Below are 16,031 nucleotides of genomic sequence, written 5' to 3' on the forward strand. Positions count from 1 at the left end.
AAACCACACTTCTGTTTACTCACCCCAGTATGATGCTTGTCTTCTTCACATCATTACTTTTCTTCTTCCCTTACTGCTTGATTCTTGTTCTGTATTTGTGCAATTGTTCCTCCTACTGGGAGACTTTTATTGACCTTGTTGAATTGCATTTTACTTGTCAGGACATTTCTCCGATCTGTGAAGATTAATCTGAATTCTTTTAATGACTTTCAGTGTGCTTGTAGCTTCTCCCACTTTACTAACATCTATAAAGTAACTCAGCATACTCTCTGTTCTTATGCAGGTTATTATTAAATCTACCTGTAGCAAGCCTTGGATATTCCTTAGCAAATCATATATTACATGGCTTTCTAATATGGTCAGCAATAATCAAAACTATCCCTGATATGCAAGTGCATCTTGTGTTTTCTTTTTCTAGTACAGCATTTTAACAAAGGGTCCAGGTATATTTTATTTATACTTTTACCAATGATTCTGTCTGGTGTCCAATGGTACTGAAAGGATGGATTAATGAGTTTCTAGGGGGGTGTATTTTAGACTAAATGGGGTTATAATGTATTTACCTAATCTGTTTGAACCTTGCAGGATGAAATTAGATCTTCCATGTTTTATGAAGGGATAGATAACCCGCTCATCTAGCCTTTACTCTCGCATAAAGAAAAAGTGGGTAAAACCATGCTTTTTACACCTGAATCCCTGGATATTTAACGTGTGGGTACTAAAGAGGATATCCACATCATTTGATTCAGGCTGCTTTATACAGCTTTAAAACATGCTTCGTATTTGTTGCTCATTCCCACTTGTGTTTGAGTCAACAGTTATGACCCTACCAATGAGGGTAAGGTTCTGTATTATGGAGGCTGTGGATAGCAAGCTTATTTTTATATACCGTTTCGTGGCCTCAGGTTTTACTTTTTAAAAAAATGTAAATGCCTAATACAAAAATGTTATTTTTACATTAACATTTTAATGTTAATTTTATGCTGACTTTGCACAGTATATAACTATTAAAAATAATCAGACATATTGCATATTTAATATTCATCATTGTTTTCTTCATGCTCAAGAAAGAAGTTACATTTTTTTCACACCAATTTCTGAAGTTTTAAAGTTTCTTAAAGTAAGGTTGGCCTTGGGAAGTATCTGGCCATAAATAAATCACACTTTTTTTGGCCCAAAATCCATCCTGATTGTGGACTGAACACCAGTTCAGACTGAAAGGAAATAGATATTTTAGAAGAGATTATCAGATTTTGTCCTGCTGCTGCTTTTTGAGCAGGACTTCAGGCTGAGATGATATAGCATAAAACATCTCCAGTGTAGCCTTTCTGTTAAAAAGTCCTTTGCAAGAAGCACAGAGAGCACCACGTGCCAAAGTGCCTCATTTTAGAAAGAACTTTTCCAAAGTTTTCCCACCAGTGTGTAATAATTAAAAGTAACTACAGGAATATTTATATGAGTAAGATTGTAACAAATAACCAGATCTCTGTTATGTTGGTATAGAAAATAAGGAAAAATTGATCTAAAACCCTATGCAATTTTTTATATTTATTTTAATACATTTTATCCATACATTTGAGAGCAGAGTTCTTTCTGTATGGAAGAGGATTTGCATGAATCATCCATTCTTTGCTAAGGTCTTCCTTTAATTCCTCTTCAGTTCTTCAAATCTCTGTAAATTCTTCCTCCACTAGGTACAAGTAGGAATCACTTTGAACTAGTTCACATTAGAAAATACAACATGACAGTTTGGGAGCCAGCGAACGCCTCTGCCTTGTGCCCCCTTTAGGGACTGGGCACCAGAGATGCTCTTAGCTTACTAAATTATTAAATTGAATTATTAAAGGAATACTTACATTTTTCTAAAGTATTTAACATGATAGCTTGTTTGTTTGTTCGTATTCATGGTGTGGTAAGGAGGGATGAATAACAAAATATGAAACAACGTAATACATGAGCAGGAGATACAATGACTGGTATTATCTCATTGTTTCTTTATAAAATGATTAAATGCCTTCCGTCAGGAATAGCTGCCATCTCCCACCTAGGGGTTGGCTTTCTCCTTTGGGCTCCCCCCGCAAAAGGCAATACATATTTTGTGGTGTAAATAGGTATCATATAGAGCAAAAGCTTTCCAGAGATCAAAAAAAATTGAGCTCAGAGATCAACACTTATGAGATCAGCACTTTGGCCAGAGATGGCCATTTTTTTTTGTTAAATATTAAAAGCTGCATGTTCTCACAAAAACATATCATTGCTAAACCTCAGCATTTACAAAGTTCTACATAGCATATCTGAGATCAGGAGCTATGGCAGACCACAGACTTCAGTTGTAGTAAGTATTCCTTTCAGTTTTGAGACTCAGTAATATTTTAAACTTTTTTCAGTAGATTTTTAAAGCTGTTGTTTTTTTCATAATTGCCTTCTAGGAGCTTTTTTAAAGTAATATTAAATAAATTGCATTTTATGATAAAATTGAAAAAAAGTTATACCAGGAGTGAATTTTAATATAAAGTGTCATGTATTAGGTGGTAGATAATGATAACGTTCTTCTCTGGGAAACTAATGGGGTTCAAACATGATAACTCTTTGCACAAGTTCTCAGAGTGCACGTGGAGCGATAACTGTTGTGCAGTGATCAGCAACCCCCCAAATTAACATCTTCATTTCACCAGAATAATTTTTCCTGTGTGCAGCTTTTAACTAAGGAGTGAACTGTGTCTAAATTTTTTTAATGTAGATTGAGTAGGTATTAATTCCTAGACACAGATAAGTTTGTAATTTTTTAAGGGTTTGTTTCTGTATTTGTCAAGCCATGGTCAGTGTCCGTGTTTATTCTGCAGCTTTAATAACTGCTGGTTTCATTGCTAGCAAGTTATGAAAGTAGTAAAGAAATGATGCTGTCTGCCAAAACTATTACTTTTCTTGATGAACTTTATTCTTGTAACTTTCAAGATTTTTTTAAAATTGATTTTTCCTTCATAAAATGCTCTTTTTGCCTTTCTCATATTTCTCCCTCCTTGAATATTTTTATAATTTAAAAATAAAAGGACTAGTAGGGTGCCACTTGCCCTCCTTTTCTGGCAGCACTCCTCTATTTCCACTTTTGGTTGGAGATCACAGTAATCCAGCATGTTGTGGAAAACAGTTCTCCCCAGAGGGACATCTGCCTCTTTGATGCACTCCGCAGGCAGTTCTCTTGGCAGCTCTGGAGATGCCACTGAAAGATCTGGCATGCTCCTTTTTAAATGAAAGTAAGAAAATCTCTTGTTAGTGATGTACAGAGTAAGATGCTGGTTATTGCACCAAATTGTTTTGGTCCTACTCACGTAATTCTGACAGTAAATATTAGCACAGAGATATTTTTTTTGCTGGATATAAATGTAGAAGAAAGTAAAAAGGTCTGTAAATACAGAATCAGTAAAGGCAGAAAAGGAAAAAAATGCAAAATTAGTTGTTTCAAAATCTTATTAAAAGGCATGAAAAAAACTGAATGGGGATCTTGAATGAAAATTCAATTCCTACCCATCTAGTGAAATGAAAAGAAAAGATGTGTTATGAGTAATTGCTGAGCTCTTACCACTGACCTCGCAAAGAGCACGTGTGTGAGTGAGTATTGCTGGTGAACAGGAGTTACACAATGCAGGTGTTGGAGACTGCTGCTGCTATCTCTGTATTCAGTGTTGCATCGTTTGACTACCTTCACATTTTTGTTGGCTTTACTACATTTTAATTCAACAGACAAGTGGGGTCTTACTTGGTTCCAAAGGGCAGGATCTATTTTGATGGATCATGTTAGTGAGAAGAGTTTCTCATGTGTATTTGCTCTGCTCTGAAGATACACATTGATAACCACTGGCTGGTCATTCATCCCCCACGAACATCCTCATCACAGCTGCCTGTGCTGTAATCTGGACATTCATTATTGAAAGTTGAAGAGTTGTTTCTCATTCCTCCCCCAAGAAAGACAAAGGCTGCGTGATGATAGTGGTGGCAAATCTGTGGCATTTGGGTCAGAATCGGCATGAGCTGCTCTTAACTGGTACATGAGCGAGCTGGCTGCTGTCACTGTGAGCTGAGCCGATCGCGACAGCAGCAGAGGAAGGGAGATGATTGAAAAGAGCAGGGTGAACAGCACCAGTGGCTGTAAGAAGTGGCCTCAAGGAAAAAAAAAAAAAAAGCATCATGATGGGAGATGTTGGCATCTTTTCTGCTGTCACTCAACCAGGAAAGTACGTGTACCCTTACAACAGCCTGGCACAACGTGCCATCCTCTGAAGCCAGGGAGTTGAAACCTGTTCCCAGCCTTGATTATAGAGGACCCTGAGGTATCATAATCTGTTAGGTTCTGTATAGTCAGCCAGAAGTTCCACATATAAAAATTCATCTCCTGGAAAAAAAAATTTGGGAAATCTTTTAACAGACAGAAATACAGACTTCATTCAGAATTCTCTGCATACAAAACCCATACCTATAAAAGCATATTTTGTGTCTGAGTTATGGGTTAACTAAATACAGAATTGATTAAAAAAACCCAACCAAACAAAAACCAACACCTTTGACTAGTGCAACTATTACAATAGTCTCTTTAGTTTTCTTTCTTCTAACATTATTCTCTACAGCACTTTTTCACCTCAGTTACATATTTTGTTTTCCCATGAAACTTGAGCACTTTTCTTCTGTGGTGTGTTGAAGACCATTGAACAGTTTTAATACACAAGTTTCAGGAATTCAGTTCACTTGTCCACTGTCTTTATTACTTCCAGGAGTGAAACCTTGAACTCACATAAGTCATTTTGCCGTGGAAGATCACCACTGATTTCTTTGAGGCCAAGATTTCACTTATGTGTTCCCACCTTGAAAAGCAAACATCAAAAAACATTATTTAGCTTAAAGAGTTTATATGTCCAGACTTTACAGACACTTTATTTTATCTTTACCAGATGGTATGTCTCTACGTAGCTATTTCTGATATAGCAGTCTCTATTTGGTGGTTTTGACATTGTTTCTGTGTGTGATCGTTCTGAATTGCAAAAGACAGAATCAAGGAAGCAAGGAGAGGTACTTGCCAGTAACATTTATGGCTTTGAAATACTCACTATGGCTATAGTTACACTAGAAATTGTCTCTGAAAAGGGTGGTTTGGGGTTTTTTTTATACTTCAGATGCCTCAAACAAGCCCAATGTTGTACTCCTCAGGCTTATCAATTTTTAGCCACTTTATTAGATACTACATATAGATTAAAAAAAATACAATTTTGAATCTTTTCAATATCTTTGAGAAGAAATTACTTGGAGCACTTGACATTTTAATGCAGTTTGTCTTTTCAAATAGATTTGGCTTCTAATGCATGTGACAACAGGACTTTGCTCTTCAGTTAGAGCATACATTTCAGAGTAGTTGTTACCTAAAATATTATCATAAGGCATAAGAAAACACACGATTTAAGTTGCCTTTCATGAACATAATTAAGAATTAATAAGCCTGTACCAGTGGCTAGTCCTCAGAATTTCCACTGTTTTGCCTTTTGTGACCCGTGTTATTAAAAGTCCATTATTTTTACAGACTTTATTAAATTGGATCTTATTAAAGCATTCTATATTTGCATTTGGTCTTTCATAATTCATTATTATTATGACATTTACTTTTTACCATCAGATCTGAAAACATATCATAAGCTACCCTTTTCTCTTGAAAGAAATGCTAATTTCAAACAGTCCTCTAATGGAAGAGAAAAGCTTTATCAGTTTTTTCATTTATTCAAGATCGTGTTAAGAATACTAATGCTAGACTTCTGTATGCTAATATCGAAGAGCTTTTTTGGTCAAAAGCTTAGAATTATTGTTTTTTAGACCACACTGCTAAGTATGTCACTGGCAGGGCACTAGTACAAAAGAAAATACAATTCTGAAGTACCACGTTTTAATTCTATGACTGATAAAAACAATTTCTTGATCTTTCATGATTAAATTATGCTTTCTTATGAAATTATACTATTTTTATACTTTACCATGTTTACTACATTATGACTCTACTTAGCTTCTCTTTAGAAGTTTTTAACGCTTGATTTAGCATTATTATTTAGGGAGAGTTAGTTTTGAATTATAGCCTGCAGAATAGTGTAACAGGAAATGGAATTCTCCATCAATTAAATCACTGTCTCAACTGGTTAGTAATTGTTTTAATTTAGACAATCTGGGGTCTATCGTATTTGTAAATATTTTCATAATTTAATCATAAAAAGGGATAAAGAGCTCTAAAATGGAAGGCAGAAGCCTAGATGTTAAACAGTAAATAACATTCAGTTGAACCGCTGAAGTTAGTTTTTAAAAAATAATTATGCTAACTTCAAAACCACCTCTACAATATTAACTTCTTTTTTTTTTCCCCTCACATAGGTTTCTGACAATGTGCACTAGACACTTCGGCAGTGTTGTAGCCCAAACAATTCGAACTCAGAAGACAGACCAGTTTCCGCTTTTCCTTATTATTATGGGAAAACGATCATCTAATGAAGTATTGAATGTAATACAAGGTACAGTTCTCGCTTTATATTAGAAGTATTTCTTATGTGAGCATTGAAACTGTTAGGCGTCTTTGCTAACCGTTTCTTTTTTAAGATGTTCAGAATATGAACTTATTGCACAAAAGAAACTTTCAGTTGCCATGACATAAATAGCTACTATTCATAAATGCATTAACATGGTATTAGAATTGAAGTTGCCATGACTGTAGTAGAATCATACTTTAAGTTTTTCATTTTTTTAAGTAGAGGCCAGATTTCCTAAATAAGGAGCTACACTTAGTTTTCCAAATTTATATCCAGATATAACCCTAATTTCCTAAAGATTTTGGCTGCACTTTTTGTGTAGTGCCTGAACGCATTTAGCTCTTTGTGTGTAGTTCCTTGTTAATATGTGGACTCCTGTTGCATGTAGTGGGTGAATATTTGAACATGAGTTGCTTTTTCAGACCTGCCTGCTGTGTGGAGACCCCAAATCAGATCAGATTTTAAGTTACTAATATGATTTCACATAAATGAAGCTTTCTGGCTTACATGAGCAGTTCTTTCTGTCATAACCATTCCTCTGATATCACCGACAGCAAGACGACTTAGATGTGGAGTGATGCCCTTTGACTGCTGTTCTCAGTAACTCTTCAAATTAAAATACATCAAAGAATAGCTGCCTCTCGTTTCTTCTGCTTTCTCCACAAGCTTCCCTTTATGACATTGTGTCCTCATTTATTTATTGCTTATATCTAGCAATCTTTATTCTAATCTCCTTATTTTCCTGAGGAAATTCAGCCTCATGAAATACTGCCTTTTGCAGACAGCATTACTGTTTCTTTCTGCATATGGGATTAATAATTTTCTTGAGGAATCTGCAGTGCTCCTCCTTCCTATGAACAAAATTGTTAACTTTGCATAGATTTTTCTTCTCAGTTCAAGGTACAGCACAGCACTAATTCATGATACTTCTGTCACTTATAAAACTTATTTCATACAAATAATCTTATAAACAGATTTTCTTGGGTTTATAACTCTGCAGCATAGTACAGCACCTGTTATCCTACTGAAGTTGGTGGTGTTTACTGGCTTAAATTACTGAAATGTCTTAGCAACTTGGTGGCTCAAAGTCATAACACAATGCAGCTTTATATTATGAAGTAATATGAATTATTTCATTGCATTCATTAAGCTTTAATGATTTGTCAGGTTTTCTGCAATCTTTTGAACTAAACTAAAGTTATCACCTATTGCAGCCTTACTTAAATTTATCCTTTAACAAAAATCAAGCGTGCTGTCCTTATTATTTTCCCATGAATTGGGACACTGGTATCTTTTAACAATATGCCCTCAAATGAATGGTAGTTTCTGAAGTCATGCGTGTTGTAGCATGCGGGTTAACATTTTCTGCTAAGGTAGCAAATGCTGGAAATGGGAACAATGAGGGCCTTTCAGGGCTGGGTGAGAAGGCATGTTTACAGAAGAGATATAACAATATAGAAACTTAAGTCCCAGTGGCATTTATTGAAATGCAGACTAAGTTTGCTTTCGATTTTTATTTTTTCCTGGGGTTGGAAACTGAGGACAGTTTTGTTTTCTTTAGTGGTACTGTGGTTTCTGGTTAGTTTACTCCTTTTAAAATTTTGACCAGCGTCACCTAGCTATAAATCTAGCCCTTGCTGGTATTGTTCTGCTAGGGTCCAAAGGCTGTTTAGGCTGGCAGATGTTAAGAGTTTATAGTTTTTGACTATCTCTTATGGTCTAAGATCTTTTAACTACCATGACAAGTGGCTCTAATGGGTAGTCTAGTCTTCAGTTTAGGAAGAGAAACCAAAGACTGAGTGCATCTTGATAGGAAATTAAACTAATCTTTCAGTCTTACTGAAGACTGGAGGCATGATGGTAGGAAAAATATGGAGAGGTATCTATTTTCCTATGCATGTGCTGTATGTCTTGATATATACACAGGTGACTTACTTTTACACTATTATTAGCTTTACAAGCTTTATCAGAAGTAAATACACTGAAGAGAATATATTATAATATTTTAAATTTTACTACTAGCTATACCTGAATAAAAATGCATGCGCACACATCTGATTACTGTATTCTGTTTTTTTCCATCTTTTTTTAAACCAATCCACTTGGATGCTGCTGCCAACGTCCTACCTTTTGTTACATGACTAAGCAATTGCTTCAGTCTCCCTGATTATACCTGGGAATTCTAAAACTGTGAAATTGATTTCAAGTCAGGGAGCCCCAGATATATTACTTTCCCTTAACATCAGTGATTAAAAGAAAAAATAGTTATTCCGTGAAAGCACAAAAGCAATTGTTCAGATTTGAACCACCTAAAATTTTAGCCTGTGATCAACATTTGTTTGTAAAAATAATTCTGAATTTTCAATAAAAAGGCAAATGAAAAGCATTCTGCTGAGATACTTGCATTTTCTACTCTCTCCTTTTTTTTTTTTTTTTTTTTTTTTTACTTAAGTCTGGCTATTTCTTATGGATTAATTCTAAAATTACTTCTTTTTTGTTTAATAACTTTAATGATATGAAGTTCAGCTATCTTCCTTTGTTGCTAGGTAACACAACAGTGGATGAGCTAATGATGAGGCTGATGGCTGCAATGGAGATCTTCAGTGCCCAGCAGCAGGAAGACATTAAGGATGAGGTGAGCAAAGTTACTGCAGATACCTACTGGCTTCCACAGATCACTGGGGATGAAAATTGACCAGATGTTTCTTTAGCCAGTGAAGTTGGGTGTGATGTGTTTTAGTGTCTTGTCCATCATCAGAAATTAAAAACATTGTCTCCTTTGGGTATTTATTTAGGGGTCTCAAAAAAACCTCCTTCTTATTGGTCTTGTCATTTTCAGTTTGCTTCCTTTTTCTAAATATTAGTCATGAGTAACTGTTTACATTTACAGTGGTATTATAAAGCTTAATATACTCATACAAGGAAACGACATCAGATTTTTTCCCAATGACCAGCTCCAAGTCATAGGTAGAAAACAAAAATTGATGTATACGTTTAAAAGGGGATTGAAAAGCAATCCAGAACGACGCCAGTACTGAATCGCCATTCAGAACAATGCGGAACGGGTAAGTGATGACAAGACTCTTCAAAAACAGTGTTTCAATTACACAGAAGTAGACACAGTGAGGTATACAGTTGAAAGATGTTTATCTGTTACTCTATAAATTAAGAGTGACATTTTGAAGTAATGAAGTACTTAAGAATTTATAATAATAGTTGTGTTGCCATTCAAGATTATTCTTATCCTGCTGTATAGACATTGATTGACAATAATTCACTAAACACATTCTTCACATTTAAATCTTCTGTCTCATTACTATGAGATTTACCGATTATGGTTATAATAATATGAAGGCATGGTACCTGCACAGTATCTGTAGTTCATTTTTTCTTATTTATTTATGCTACCTATAATTCATTGGTAAAGAAATTGACTTTAATTTTGTTAATACAGAAGACAAATTTTAATATGGGGATTATAACAAAAATCCAAGTCACAATATAATTGAATTTTTTATTGCATTTTAACAGGAATATGTCAGTTATGGGGGTTTTTTTAATGCTTTAATAAGAAGGTAAAATTCACATCACAGATGAGTTCCAAGTAAACGTTCAGAACTGAAAACTATAAAAGCTGATAGAAAGGAAGAAAAACAGAAGAAAAGAAAAGCATATGAAGACAGAGAAATAAGAGCAGATAAGGGGCAGGAGAAGGAACTTAGAAGTAGGGGAATGATAGGATTGGAACAGAGGGAGGAGCAGGAGACCGGAACAGTTGTCCAGAGCACGGAACATCAGTATTTAGGGGAGAGGAAGGTGGGGGCAGGTGAGATAGTGATAGACCTGTCTTAAGAGGATAAAACCAAGTGGGTTTGCAACTGAGAAACGTCTGGGTGTAAGGGAAACAAATCTTAAAGAGAAGATGCGATAGCCTTGAGGCCATGATCACAGAACCAGCAACTGGCTTCTGCATCCTGAGCTGCTGTCACTCCTTCGCTGGATGGCCAAGAACAGTGACAGTCCAGTAACATATGTCCCCATGGTGGTGATACGGATGTCTCCTGACTTCTTATGTAGGGAGAATGGAAAATTAATTTTTCTACATTCCTCTAAAATCTACCTTTGTCCAAGTAGTATTCTGTAGTATTTTCTCACATTTCCTTTTGTTTTTCTGCCACTGAGAGCACCAGTGACATTTCTTCCCCAATGGGAGTTTTTTCTAACACACTTTGACATTCAGAAAACTAATGGAAAATTTCATAAACTTCAGGGGCAGATTTCTAGATGCTATGGGTTCTATACACAAATAGAATATTTACTTATACCTTGGCTCCACTTGTTACAGGCACACTGAAAAGGTGATCTCAGACACTTTCGCCTTTGAAGCAGAAAGTTTAAAAACAAAAAATAACCTTGCGTTATGAAATTACTATTCCAGAGAGGGCGTATTTGACAAGCAGTCTGTTCAATAGAGGGCTTTAGCCTGATAAAAAAATATTGCCTGTTTGTGGTTTGCTATAGAACATGTAGCTTTCTTGTAAGTCTTGTACTTGACAACTTCGAGTGTTCAAACATCAACGCCTTTTCTTTTCATTTAAGGTCTTACTGCAGTTGGTGCAATTTTTCCCTAAATATTACAATAGCAAACAGGATACAGAGTCCGGTTTCTGTTACTGTTTTCTTAATAGCAATAGTAAGTCATCATAAAACCACAAGAAGATAAGCAGAAAATTCTTTTGTGTTTCAAAAAGAGAAGTCAGCTATATAGCTCTGCTGTAAACAGAAGTGTGTGTGAGAGAGAACTGGAAACACTTGTAAATAACAGCATGAAATCATTAATGAGTCAGTTTATGCAGCTGAACTTCTCCACTTTGGGTTTTTAACTTGCACGCACATGAAAGCTTCCAACACAGCTATCCGTACTTCTGTTCAGCACAGCATGTTTTGCAGTGCCCTCTGATGGTTATTTCGGTACAGGATGACTGTTACCACTGCCAGCTACGGCACAGGTAATCGCTGTGATGATGGCTGTAGCTGCTCAGGCATCACTTCAGTCAGCTCCCTGTCACTGATCATTGACTGATGGTGTAGGCAGGATGCTCAGAACAGCATCACTGACTTATCTCACCTGAGCGAAGCGAGTCACTTCATTAGCTGGTGGTAATAGCATGGTTAGCTAAATCCTGTGCTTTTGTATTCACCATGTATTGGTAAAACTTACTGGTGTAGCCTCATAAAATTTTAATTAGGCAAATTTGGGGCATATTTCTATGTCAAGTGCTAAAATACTGTCATTTAACCAGCAATTGGATTCAATTTTTAGATTTGTATATTGTGTTTGATTGAGCTTTTTCTTGCTTAGTTTCCAAAGAAATACCTTAAAAACACGGAGATGCGTATGCGTACTCATAGTAATCCAGCGTACCTGTCCTGAGGTACGGTGCTGTGTAATTTAGACACCCATTTTCTCTCCCAAACTTTCTTAAAGGGAGATCAATCTGCTCTCCCATTCTTTTCCCAGCCCCTCCAAGGCTTCTGGGTCAGTCATGAACCACTGGGCCCATTGCCTGCTGCCTGTCAGCTGTGGGGACCAGATGACATTTTGGAAACCTCCTGCCCCTTCTGAACCACACTGTTGACGTGCTATTGTAGATACCCGGTCTAGCTGTTGTGCTGTCTGCTTTTATAAGTTTGCTACTTAAATTGCCATTGTGACTTGTTACTAAAATATGATCAGCAGCATACTGATGTGCTCATGTGGCACTTCTGATAAGAAGTGGCCGATGGAGAATGAAATAGTGTGTTCCATGGCACTAACAGCAGTGAGGCCAGTTGGCCGGGATACAGTCCCACCCTTGTCGGGTCAGTCAGGTCTCAGGTCTGGAGTCCGACCTCAGGCTGTGTATGCAAACTTACATCTGAGGCTACACTAACGATTTCATACATCTGATGGACATGTTTTCCTTTTCTAACCACGTTTGGTCCTCCTGCCCACGCTACAAATGTTGATACCTTAACTGCTGTTCAGGCAGTGGGGTTGGGGATTTTTGCAAAGAGGAAAAAAACTCCACTAAGGAGTTTCTCCTGTAAGCGAAAGGGGGTGTCTCAGAGCAGGGACAACAAGCCTCTGCCACTGTTGATCAAGGTGTGAACTGAGATTTTTCAGGGACTGACTTTGAAAAGAGCACATAGTATCAGTTCCTCTTAAGTGTCAGTGCCTGGTGCTGGACTTAAGAAAACAAATAATAATTGTAAAATATCATACACCCTGGAATGTCCATTTTTAAACACCCTGTTAGCTTGCTTGCTTTAATTGGATAGTTAAGTAATCATCTCAGCATGGCATGATGGGCCCAAATAGATCCGAGTTAGTTCCTTTGTGAGATTAATGTGAAGAGATACGTGATTAAGTCCTGGCATTACAGCACAACACACCTGTTCTGGGCCGATCCTGAACATTTTTTCTCCATTGCCTGAGGAGGAGGCTTCTCAAAGGATTACAGTAACACTTTTTGACAAGCTTATACAGGGTGGAGTTTCCATGTAATGACAGGGCTCATTTGATGATGTCTCAGTAATGCATTCTTTTTATTTTTGCTGTCAACATTTATTACTGTAGAAGCATTGACTGTTACACAGCTGGTCCAACTTGTCCACATTTAAGTAACAGTAGGTCTCTCATCGTGTTTATTTTTGTCGTTACGCAACACTAGCACTCCTGCTCTCGGATTAGACTTCAAGTGGAATTGTAATACCCACAGTTGCTTCAAAAACCTTATTTTCACAAATATCAATTAAAACCTTCAGTTCACTTTAAACTATGTCTGCTGACACACTGGTTTATTTAGTGTAAAAGAGAGATACTTAATTTTTAAGTTGGAAAAACTGTTGTAAACAGACTCTGACTGAAGATAAGCTGTAGAAAAATGTAGACCTGCACAGTCATCATCTTTGCTCGCTGATCTTGGGTAACTCTTTTCTTCCTAGATACTGCTACAGTGTGAGGAAAATGTACGTCCTTCCTGACTAATATCTGGATGGGAATTTAAAAAAAATATGTAAAAGTAAACAAAAACTTCAAACCAGCACCATAAATTCACCTTCTTTTCCCTGCCACAGCTCTTTGCAAAAGTATGCTTGTGTATCCATCCCAGCACTCTCTTGTGTTAGATGGGGCTTTACTGGCCAAGTGTTATTTTCATAACTTTGCAGTAAGAAGGTTGGTATCACCATGTCTTCCTCCTTTTCTGCCTCACTACTCTCAAGCGTAAGGGATTTCCTTTTTTTTTTTTATATGATAAAGTAACAGGTTTAGCTTCCAAAGATATGTCCAAAGATATATCTCACAGCCACAAAGGAAGCTAAAGAGGGTTGGTCCTAGTGCATTTTCTCTTAATCTATGGTCTGTTCATCTTTCCCTCCTTCTGATCAGTTGCTTTTCTCTGCTCCTTACCTGCCGTTCTGTTCTCCAGTTAGAGGATGGCCTGAGTGCTTCCATCAGCTGTGCAGGAGACCCCTGCAATTTCTGTCTAGGTGCTGAAGCTCACATTAAAATCAGTAGAAATTAGGCATCTGAATAGCTTTGATAATCTGTGTTCCATCTAACACTGTCATGGGTATCATGGTATATAGCATTTGCACAACAGGAGGTTATGAGAATAAATACATGAAATTCATTAAATTCCAAAGCGCAAAAACATTATGGTGATGACAGCCATCTAACGAAGATTGTGATTTAACCCCTCAAAAATCCAATTAGCACATTTACTAATTATTACTAGTTATAACTAATTAAACTACAGTAATCAAAATTTATTTGATTAAATTTTCCAATTTTGTATTTGTAATATGATAGCACCCCAAACGATCGGTTTCCCATTGTGCACTTCACTGCACTGACACACCAGCAGATACGAGTGCTGCCTTCAAGACTTTATGGCCTATTTTGAACTTTGACAAAATACAAGATAGCAACAGGGGAAAGAAGGACGGTGAAATGAAAGTATCTTTAGTTCAGGTGGTTTTTCAGCTATACGTGTTGATGGCTCCAGTCACTTAGTTTCTCTTAAACAGCAGCTTTCCCTGCTATACAGCCCAGGTAGGCAGATGTTGTAGCAGGACTGGGTGGCTTGTTTCCCATGAAGAGTCACTGCAGGGCTGCTTCTTGAAGGTTTTGGATTTATTTTCTTTCTTGTCACTTAAGGTAATTCCCAAAAATCAGTATCTGGAAAGGGGCTTTCAGCCTTCAATATAGACAGGCAGGATCCTTCGGTGGTTCTGCGTTGTTCTGCCCTGTCCTGCCTCCCTGCCTGTGGTTCTGCCACCGCAAAAACGTTCATTTGCTTTGTCTTCATCATTCTCATATGTCCAACACATTCTGTGTACACTTTTTCCTTCCATATATTCCCCATTGTGTATGTTTAAGTTATACAATGTGCAAGTCTGTCATCTTAGTGAGTCAAATTAATGCCTTTCTTGCACTGGTTTGTTTGGACAAAGGGGTGTTTCTCTTTAACACTCCCCTGAATAGCCTTAAGCACTTGTAGATTTTAATTTCAGGAGTGGTTCAGTGAAATGAACTGTCTTTCAGATAACCATTCAGCATTTGTAAATACACTTCTTTTTTTTTTTCTGTCTGGTAACAGCCATTTACTCACTGATGCTCTGAGAAATGTCTTCTGCTCATGGTTATCTTCTCGAGTTCTGTCTCGTCTGGTTTTACTTCACAGTAAAACTGATCTCTGAGAGCAATGGGGAATAAAGTATAATGCATCTCCCTGTGACAAATCAGGTGCAAAGCTGATTCCTGGGGTTAAATCATTAAATCCTCCCTTCAGAAACAACAACAATAAATAAAAAAAAGCCCAGAAGGGCCAATGCTGACTTTTCCAGCAAAATATCCCATCCAAAAAGCCAAATGTGTTGTGTGATTTTTTTTTTTTTTTTTTTTTTCCTTGTAGTATCTGCAGGAAAAGAGGGCATTGCTGTCCTAAACGCAATCAAGAATCCCTTTTCCATCATCTTGCATCTGAAAATGCCTACTATTAGGTGCTTCAGGGGTAACTTCAAGAAATGGTTTAGAGAATAATTATCGGAGGCAATTATCCTAAATTTTTTGTAACCTTATCTGCAAGTTTTTCTTAGTCTAGTAGCTCGGGATATTACTCAAGGCAAGGTTTTATCTGATCCACTGTAATTGTCTCATGAATATAAGTGTACTATTTTTGTTATGACTTTGTATCTGTAATATGCATGATAAAAGAAAATTTATAGCTGAAGAATACATTCTATGGATAAATGCTTTTTTTTTTTTTTTTAAATTATCGAACTTTCCATTGAATGAATGTCCCCCCTATTGTTGCATTGTCAAAATGGGAAAGCAGAGATCTGTGACTTTCCCTTTAAGGAGCAAAGGAGAGTTGTCTCCTTGTCTCATGCCCAGAACCCCTGGGATGTGGATGGTTTAAATTCACACCAGCC

General features: G+C 36.8%; 1 protein-coding gene across 2 annotated transcripts in view; it reads left to right on the plus strand.

Annotated features, from left to right (window-relative positions):
* Positions 1-16,031, plus strand: part of FAF1 (Fas associated factor 1) — a 172,055-nt gene that overhangs the window by 131,792 nt on the left and 24,232 nt on the right. For both annotated transcript variants that reach the window (XM_074876081.1, XM_074876082.1), the window contains exons 14-15: positions 6,400-6,536; positions 9,098-9,186. In XM_074876081.1, the coding sequence (XP_074732182.1) occupies positions 6,400-6,536; positions 9,098-9,186 (226 nt within the window). The remainder of the gene's footprint in view (positions 1-6,399; positions 6,537-9,097; positions 9,187-16,031) is intronic.

Source organism: Strix uralensis, chromosome 8, assembly GCF_047716275.1.
Source record: "Strix uralensis isolate ZFMK-TIS-50842 chromosome 8, bStrUra1, whole genome shotgun sequence".
Lineage (NCBI taxonomy): Eukaryota > Metazoa > Chordata > Aves > Strigiformes > Strigidae > Strix > Strix uralensis.